The sequence below is a fragment of the Sapajus apella genome, unplaced genomic scaffold (genome assembly GCF_009761245.1).
Source record: "Sapajus apella isolate SASKATOON/1434 unplaced genomic scaffold, GSC_monkey_1.0 scaffold8, whole genome shotgun sequence".
In the NCBI taxonomy this organism is placed as follows: Eukaryota; Metazoa; Chordata; class Mammalia; order Primates; family Cebidae; genus Sapajus; species Sapajus apella.
In genome coordinates, this window is record NW_022436948.1 from 2,191,892 (window position 1) to 2,201,470 (window position 9,579).

The window sequence follows — 9,579 nt, forward strand, 5'->3', positions numbered from 1 at the left end:
TATAGTCACATAAAACAGACTAACACATCTGGGTTATCCAATTTGTTGGCATACGATTGTTCATAGTACTCACTTACAATCCTTTTTATTTCTGTAGAGTCAGAAGTAATGCCCCTACTTTCATTTCTAATTTTAGTAATATGAATCTCCTTTCTTTTTTCTTAGTCCAGCTAGCTAAATGTGTGTCAATTTTGTTTATCTTTTCAAATAACCAGTTTTTTACTTTATTTTCTCTGTGATTTTCTATTCTTTATGTCACTGATTTCTGCTCTTATCTTTACTTTTTCCTTCATTCTGCTACTTTTGGGTTTCACTTGTTCTTATTTTTCTAATTAGTTACATTGTAAAGTTAGGTTGTTGGTTTAAGATCTTATTTTCTAATGTAAGCATTTATAGCTATAAATTTCTCCATTAGCACTGTTTCTGCTGTGTTCCATAAGTTTTGATATGTTTTGCTTTTGTTTTCATTGGTTTCTTGATTTCCCTTTCAATTTCTTCTTTGATCCATTAGCTGTTCAAGGTAGTGTTTTGTTTCCACAACTTTGTGAATTTTCCACTTTTACATACATCATTGATTCCTAACTTCATCTTATTGTTGTCAGACAAGATGTTTTGTATAATATCTATCTTACATATATTAAAAGATAAATTGAGACTTAATTTGTGGTCTAATATGTGGTCTATCATCTGGCTGTTGGTGTGAGGTTTTATGTACAACATCAAGTACTTGATAAGAGGAGTCTCAAATCAACACAAGATGAAAGTCTGGCCTTTATCACAAAAGCTCTCTTGATTCTACCCTGGACCCACTCTGCTGAGCCCTTCAGCAGAGGCCTGCGGCCTCAGACCTGGAGGGTGAGAAGCCCAGCATCGGGCAGGAGGAGCAGGTATAACACCAAGGATTCCCAGTGTCAGGGATGTCCTGGCCATCCTGTTGAAGCCAGTGGGTAAAGACAAGGAGGCATGACCCTACTGTCCTGTGGCATGAGAAGAGGACAGTGACATTTGTGGCCTGGAGAACGGGCCAGACCAAGCAACAGAAGTTACACAGAGAGGCACAACAGCTCAAGTCCATCACGCCATTCCTGAGGCCCTGCTCTGTCTCTACACTCTTTCCTGCATCAGAGGCAGAGGAGCTAAAGTAGCCAGCAAGCAGGAAATGGGGAGAGGTGACTTTTATATTTTCTTTCCACCCTGAAGTTTTATGAGAAATTATGACCACCACAAAGGTATACATGACACAGGCTGCACTCAGATTTTAGTTACAGGTAAGGGAGCTCACACCTCTAACATTAGGTGACAGACAGGTGCCCACCTGCCCATTGCCAGCTGCCCACCTGCCCATTGCCAGCTGCCCTCTGGCCAGGGTGTCTGACCAAGGAGAACCATTCTGGTTCCCAGAATCATGGCACGTAAAGACTGGAACTATGCATCCTCGGAGCCCACGTTCCGGCCTCCACCCCATTGCTCCCACATTCCCTGACCCTCACCTTTCAGCAAGGCCTGCAGGATGGCCACGTCCACATCCTGCTGACCGTCCTTGCCTTCCCGGAAGATAGTCAGCAGCTGCCGCCTCCGGACAATATCCTGGATCTGCAACAAGCATTTTCCAAGTGAGACACACAGTGACCCCCCACCCGCCTCCTCCAGGACACACAGCATTGAGGCCCTGGACACAGCCAGAGCCCTGGGTCCTGCCTGCCCTTGTGGCCAGGACACCACCATATCTCCTCTTGCCTTACACAGAGAAGATGAAGATCCGTGGGGACCAAATACATCATGTTTGTGAGAGTCTGTTGGGTGGAAAACACAATCCAAGGGCAACAGACCTTCGCCCTGACAATAGTGCAGCTTCATTCGAGGCTACTCCTCCCAGCCCTCCTGCTAAGCCTGGGCCACTCCTCACCACCTGCCTACCTGTCTGTGTATCTATCTATCTATTTATCTATTTATCCATCCATCCATCCATCCGTTTAGCTATCCATCCATCTATCCATTTATCTATCTATCCATCCATCTATCCATCTATCCATCTATTTATCTATCTATCTCTCCCTCCATCTATCTATCTGTCCATCTAGGCATCTATTCATCTGTCTGTCTATCTACCTAGTCTATCTATCTATCCATCCATGTGTGTGTCATCCATCTATATATGTATCTATCTGTCTGTCTACCTATCCATCTATACATGTATCCACCTATCCATCCACATGTGTCTATTGTCTAGCTATCCATCCATCTATCCATCTTTCCATCCATCCACCCACACAGCCACTCACCAACCATTCATCCATCCACCTATCTATCTATCTACCTCCCACCCACTACCTATCTAACTATCTATCACATCAATTCATCCATCTTTTTTTTTTTTTGAGACAGAGTTTTTGCTCTGTAGCCCAGGCTGGAGTACAGTGGCATGATCTTGGCTCACTGCAACCTCCGCCTCCTGGGTTCAAGTGATTCTCCCACCTCAGCCTCACGAGTAGCTGGTATTACAGACACCTACCACCACACCTGGATAATTTTTGTATTTTTAGTAGAGACAGGGTTTCACCATGTTGGCCAGGCTGGTCTCGAATTCCTGACCTCAAGTGATTCACCCACCTCAGCCTCCCAAAGTGCTGGGATTACAAGCATGAGCCACTGTGCTTGGCCCATCTATTTTATCATCTGTCTATCTAGCTATCCATCCATCTATCTATCTATCTACCTATCATCTAGCTACCCATCTATCTGTCCATCCATCCACATGCCCATCCACCCACCTACCATCTATCCATCCATCCATCCATCCATCCATCCATCCATCTATCCATCCATCCATCCATCCATCCATCCATCCATCTATCCATCTATCCATCCATCTATCCATCCATCCATCCAACCATCCATTCACATGCCCATCTACTCACCTACCATCTTTCCAGCCATCCATCCATCCATCTATCCATCCATCTATCCATTCATCCATCCATCTATCCATCCATCCCTCCATCCATCCATCCATCTATCCATCCATCTATCTATCCATCTATCCATCCATCCATCCATCTATCCATCCATCTATCCATCCATCCATCCATCCATCTATCCATCCATGTATCCATCCATCCATCTATCCATCCATCCATCCATCCACCCCTCCATCTACCCATCCATCCATCTATCCATCCATCCACACACCCACCCATCATCCATCCATCTGTCTACCATCCACCATTCATTCATCCATCCATCCATCATGACGTTCCCTAGCAGGAATGTCTGCTACAGCTGCTCCTCCTTGAAATGCCTTCCCCCTGTGGCCAGGGCAGACAACCACAAACGCTTCTTCCCATGCCTCCCGCTGCTCCCAAAGTAAGCCTCAGCCTTGTCCCTCTGGCTCCCCAGGCCAGCCACACCTGGCCTCCCCTGCTTCTCTCCCCATCCCCAGCTTTGTCACATTCCACACAGACTCTGCTCTCACCTGGAGGGCCCCTCACACCCCACCTCAGACCCCAGCAGTGCCCCATCCCTCCGGGGCCAGCTTTTGTACCAACTCCAAAACACTCTGGGCTCCCTGGCAAACTCCACCCTCTTCCAGCAGCCAAAGGTCTCCTGGCTTTCAGCCCACCCTGTCCTCAAACAGTAAAGCAGCTCTCAGCGTCTGAGCCCATAGGGACACCAGGGCCTGGTTTCCTCGTCTGAGTCCAGCACTCAGTACCCCTGCTTGACTGGTGAGAAGGGCAAGGCTGAGCGAGGGTGAGCAACTTCCTCCTGGCCATAGCTGTGAGATCCTGCAGGAGGACCCCACACCCCTGTGACGGGGTCGCCCACAAGCAGCAGCACCCAAGGGCAGCTCTGCAGCTCCCCCGCAGTGTAGACAGAGGCTCCAAGAAGGCCTCTTGAAGGCGCGCACTGGCCCTGGTGTGTGGCTGGGCCCCTCCCCTCTGAGCAGGAGCACCGGAGAATGCTGCCCGTCCCCTCCCCCTGCCACGGCCTGGCTGGCTCTGTGTCAAAGCCCCACATGCAGGGCCCTGGCTTGCTATGGAGAGTGCGTTAAAGACAAGCAGCATCCAACAGCAGTAGATTAAACTCAGTGCTGAGAACTGCCTGAATAATTCATCAACCAGCAAAGAAGGGCTCCAGGGCCCACCTGACGAGTCCCAGTGGCACCGGGAAGGATGGAAAGCTGCCCTGACGTTGGGAGCCGAGCGGCCGCTCACAGCTAGACCACAAGGTTTTCATAAACTGATCTGACTCTCACGCCTACATCGCATTATTCTCCTGCCGGACAAAAACGCTCTCACATGACATCCATGCAGAACGTCATCACTCTGAGACCATCGCAAAGCACAGAAGGAAACAAGGTCACAGTGCCACCCACAAACCACAAGTCACAGGACCTCTGCTTCTGGATCGGCCAACGGGGCTGACCTCCAACCGGCTCTTCCCACTCCCCTGGTTCCCGAGGGCACTTATTTTCAATCCACTCTCCACAGGCCCCAACTGGCCAAACGTGCGTCCCTGTGGCCTGCAGCTGGGGGTCACTGACTGCCCACACAGCCCACGGTGGGAGCCGTGGAATGCACTTGTCAGCTGCTCGGAACCTGGGGATGTCTGGGGTCTGCAGGAAAGACACGGGAGGAGGGCTCTGTCAGCCCCAGCTTGCTGGGAAACCAAGGGTCAGGGGCCCCAGTGCCAGACCCTGCAAAGAATCCTGCCAGGAACTGAGTCAGGTGATCCTGGAACCGCCAGGTACGGGGCGGGGGGCGCTCTCCACAGGAGCCCACCCCCTTTGGCAAAGGCTTTGTGGGGTGGCCAGGGCTGAGCAACCACAGCCCTCCACAAGTGACCCGCAGGCCACCCAAAATCTACCCCTGGACTGCAGCAATGGCCCCTCCTGAGGCCACGCTACATGCCTCCATTAACCCACCTAAGAGGCTCTGAGCTGGACTGGCCCCGGCGACCCACAGCCATTACTCTGCAGCTGCCCTGCTGCCCGACTCGGCTGAGGCCCCCCCAGCGCCTGCCTCCCACCCCTCCAATCCAGCAGGCTCTGCTCACCCCACACTGAGCCTGGCAGTGTTCCCGGCCCACCCTGGTGTGCTGCCGGTGAGGCTCATGGCCTCCGTTCACCAGCTGTCCCGGGATCTGACCTCCAGAGGGAACCCGGCCAGGAGGCTTCCCTCCCAAGCTCTGCCCTCTGCAAATCACTCTGGCACCTGCTCGGACCGCTGGGTTCTCCGCGTGGGTCCACATGTCCTGGTCCCGCCCACCAGGCTAACAGTGTCTCTGCGAAGCAGCCACACACTGGGGACCCACAGGCCATCAGCCTCACCTTTTTGGTCCACTCCACAATCCTGCTTTCTGTGAAGGCCTCAAACACTTCCTGGAAGAACACGCTCAGCTTCTGCTGGATAAGGGAGACGCTGATGTCTGAGACAGGCAGGCTGGCCACCTGGGCGATGACGTCGGCCACGCGGCCCGAGCCCTCCACCACCACACAGGGGGTGCCGTTGGTGGTGGCATTGTAGATGGTCTGCAAGGCAGGCAGGGCGTGAGCCTGGAACTGGGTCCTGCCTCACTCCAACGCTTTCTGAAACGGAGAATCCTCCAAGGCCAGCTGAGGGCAGGGCTGGCTAACACTACTCCGGGATCCACTAGAAGTGCTTATTATTTGGTGGCGTCCCGTGCTCTGAGGCAAGAAGGGGCTGTCCTGACACGCTGGGGCCGCACACCTGGCGGCTCCTCTCCGGCCTCGGCACCAGCAGGATCAAACACTCCCAGCATTTTTGCCCACGGACCTGCGAATGCAAGGGCCTCGAGGCAAAGGAGCTGCTGCATGGACCAGGAGTTGCCAGCCTCACAAACGCCCCCAGTGAGAGCAGGACAATGAGGAGGCCCCCAGGCTCCAGGGTGTGCTGGGCTTCAGGAAGGAACTGGCCACACAGCCGTCCGGTGGAAAGGACACGGCCACGTGTGTGAGCATCAGCCTCCAGCCTCCCCAGAAGGTCCTGGGAACTGGGGCTGCTGGCTCCCCACTCGCTTCAGGCCTCAGGAGCCCACCCCTTCCTTCCATGCCAGTCAATGGCCAGGTCACAGCCAAGCCCAGCCTCCTCCCCCAGGCCCCTTCCTCCAGCCCCTCCTCTGCCGCCCCACAAGCAGCCCCATCACGGAGCAGAGGCTGTCTTTCTCTGTCTCCTGGCAGGCAAGCTCACTGCCCTCTCTTGCCAACAGTCCCCTGAGTGCTGGTACAACTGCTTCCGGCCGTCATCTGCCTACAGCTGAACGCGGCCCCTCAGGCCCCTCCTGCCCGGCCGTACTCACGTGCAACGTGCCCGGGCCACCCTCCAGCACCACGCACACGATGGGGATCTTGATGGCCACGCCTAGAAAAAGCATGGAGCTGAGCAGGTTGGGGGGCAAGACCCTGTACCGGTGCTCTCCCCTGCCTGCTCTGGCTCCAGCAGAACCACACGCTGAAGCACCTGCTGGGAGGCCTCTTGCCAGTGCCAGTCGCTGTTGAAGGTCAAAGCTCCACATTCCCAGGGGACCCGCCTGTTCCACAGCAATGAGCAGATCAAGAGCCCTCGCCGCCCTCACCTCCCCAAATCGCTGGCATCCACCCCTACCCGGCTTGCTCTCTTGGGAGGGAGGGAGGGAGAGGGGCCATGGGCAATCAGAGCAGATGAGCCTGAGAAGGACCCAGCAACCCTTTCCCAGGCAGCAGACTCTCTGTGAGCCCCCCAGGCCCATTGTCTTCACACAACACACCCACACCTCCCCACCCTGTGTGTCCTAGTCAGGCCGCTTCTCAAAGGGAGGGCCCAGACCTGCAGTGTCACCCTCACCAGGAAACGTGCTCCTAATGCAAGTTCTCCGCCCACCTAGAGCTGCTGACTCGGACCCTGGGCCCGGGCCCACGCGCTAGTGAGGAGTCCCCCGGGGGTTCCAATGCACAGGAGGCTTTTGCAAAGGACTCCAGACTGCCTGGGCACAGGCCAGACAGCTCCATCACCATCTCCTCTCTGAACCTCCTCGAGTCACGTGCAAAACCCTACACTGGACCTCCCGATGGCCTCGAACCCATCCCATCCCACCTATAAGGAAAAAGGTGTCAAATCCTAAGTTTCCACTGTCATACATTCTGATTTCTGACCCTGAGACCAGCCCGCGATTGGGGTTTAAAATGACTGCAGGCCCAGGCACAGTGGCTCAAGGTTGTAATCCCAGCACTTTGGGAGGGTGGTGGGAGGATCCCTTAAGCCCAGGAGTTCGAGGCTGCAGTGAGCTGAGATCACACCACTGCACTCCAGACCCTGTCTCAAAAAAAATTTTTTAATGCAGGTTGGCCTATTACCTATGAACACACAGGTGACACACAGGTGAACTGTCAGCGCCTCAGACCACCCTCCCACAGACTGAAACTGGCAAGAGCACATGACCCTCCAGAACAAAATGTAAAGAGGCACAGGAAAGAAACACAGGTGTGTTCTGAGCACGCTCCGAGCGCCACGCCTGTTGTGACCAGCTATACCTGACACTGACCAGCCCACCCTGCTCCCTGCCCGAGCACCCTTGAAAGCAAGCTCCCCTACCTCCTCTTTCCTTGGTCTGCTCTGATATGAACTTCTCCAGCCTGGTCCTCAGAGGAATCTCCACCCCGTACTGGCCATGGGTCCCGTCGTCCACGAGGATGAAGTGAGAGTGGTTGCTGTCCAGGCAGGTCAGGTTCCCTTGGCCTTCCTCATCCAGGATGTACTCGGCAGGAAAGCTGCCCTGGGGCGGCAGAAAGCATCAGACACAGCTGCGCGAGAGCTCCGCCTCCTAACGCAGCAGGGCCTAGAACCTGTGGATGTGGCCTCACTGGAAAAAGGGGCGTGCAGATGTGATCTAAATACCAGAAGTTTAACCTGGAGGGTCCGCGTGGGCCCAAAGTACCACCACAGGTGTGCTCACAGGAGTCTTTACACGTGACCCTCCCAGAACAAAGTATAAACAGTCACGAGCAGGCCGGGTGCGGGAAACACACACAGGAGAGGAGGCCACGGGACCACAGGGGCAGAGATGAGCAATGCAGCCACAGGCGGAGAAAGCTGCAGCCCCAGGAGTGGAGCAGGTGGGGAAATAGACCCTCCTCCCAGGCCTCAGGACGGGATGTGGCCCGGCCACGGCACCCCGACTTCGCCAAGCAACCCCAGCTCCAGAGTTCTGTCTTCCAGACACGTGGGAGAGTTCAGTGCTGCTGCTTTGAGGCTTGGGCCGCTGGTTACGGCAGCCACAGGAAACAGATCCAGGGCTGGGGATGAGGAAGTGGGGAGCTGCCATAACGAACACCTAAAAACGTGGACGTGGCATTGAAATTGGCAGTGGGGAGAACACGGGAGGATTCTGAAGCACGCTGAGTAGAAAACGGCTCTACATCCTTAAAGAGACTATTGGTGGGAATGTGCTGCTGACCTTGCAGAGCCGGGCACGGGGGCTCACGCCTGGAATCCCAGCGCTTTGGGAGGCGGAGGTGGGCTGATCACCTGAGGTCAGGAGTTTGAGACCAGCCTGACCAACGTGGTGAAACCCTGTCTGTACTAAAAATACAAAAATTAGCCGGGTTTGGTGGTGGGCGCCTGTAGTCCCAGCTACTCAGGAGGCTGAGGCAGGACAATCGCTTGAACCCAGGAGGCAGAGAGCCAAGGCTGTGGCTGCACAACCTCCTGCAAGAGACGAAGGTCACTTGAGGTCAGGAGTTCAAGACCAGCCTGGCCAACATGGCGAAACCCCATCTCTAAAACTAAAAAATTAAAATTAAAAAAAAAAAAAAACAAGCAAGGTCAAACAGCTGGTCCAGTCCGACCCCACCAGACACATTCATGATTCTGACGTAAAAGGAAGGCAAAGGCCGGGCTGGCCAGTGCCTTTCTGGGCCCCCCATGGGCATCCGGAGTGACAAAGGGGAACACCCCCTGGGGCTCTCCCCCACCTCGCCCCACCCCACCCTGCCCCAGGGAATGGGCCCACAGTGTGGTGTCGACCTCGACCTCGTTGCCAGAGAAGTGAATCCCCGCTCAGGGGCCTAAGGAGGGAGCCTGCTCAGCGAGTCCCATCTCAGTGCCCAGGGCTTTCCTGGCCACGTGGATTCAATTCAGGGGCTCACGCTGTTATGCCAAATTTAGTGTGTCCTTGGAAAACCTGGTTGAATGACTCATTATCTGTCCCAACTCAGGGCTCCAGATTAAAGCAACTGCTTCTCTCCCGCGGCCGGTTAATCACAGACAGGAGCACTGGGTCCTCAGCCTTGACAGAGAAGCTGGGGTGGGTGCTGGCTGCCTGGCACCGCAGCACGGGGGGATTCCCAGCTGCAGGAGACCTGAGTACAGGGACTCAACGCGCTAAAATCTCCACTTCCAGGTCAGATCCCCCTGGCTCAGCCCCACCCAGCAAGTGACTCTCACGTGGACCCCCTCCTACAACCTTGAGGGAAGGACCAGAGTCCAGCCAAGTTAGCCACCCCACCTAATCCCCACAGCACCCAGTCAGGCCTCACCCACCCGACCCCCAAATACTCCACCAGCTCCCCACAGCACCCAGTCAGGC

General features: G+C 54.8%; 2 protein-coding genes across 12 annotated transcripts in view; both read right to left on the reverse strand.

The window, feature by feature from the left end:
- Positions 1-9,579, reverse strand: part of PWP2 (PWP2 small subunit processome component) — a 613,222-nt gene that overhangs the window by 359,438 nt on the left and 244,205 nt on the right. The gene's annotated exons all lie outside the window — the stretch shown is intronic.
- The window catches only part of TRPM2 (transient receptor potential cation channel subfamily M member 2), a 73,332-nt gene that overhangs the window by 45,377 nt on the left and 18,376 nt on the right, over positions 1-9,579 (reverse strand). For 9 of the 11 annotated variants that reach the window (XM_032276546.1, XM_032276547.1, XM_032276550.1 and 6 more), the window contains 4 exons: positions 7,587-7,767; positions 6,316-6,377; positions 5,327-5,527; positions 1,491-1,593 (listed from right to left, as the gene is read on the reverse strand). In XM_032276546.1, the coding sequence (XP_032132437.1) occupies positions 1,491-1,593; positions 5,327-5,527; positions 6,316-6,377; positions 7,587-7,767 (547 nt within the window). Of the gene's footprint in view, positions 1-1,490; positions 1,594-5,326; positions 5,528-6,315; positions 6,378-7,586; positions 7,768-9,579 lie in introns of those variants that run through there. The other 2 variants (XM_032276555.1, XM_032276554.1) reach the window with 2 other exon arrangements.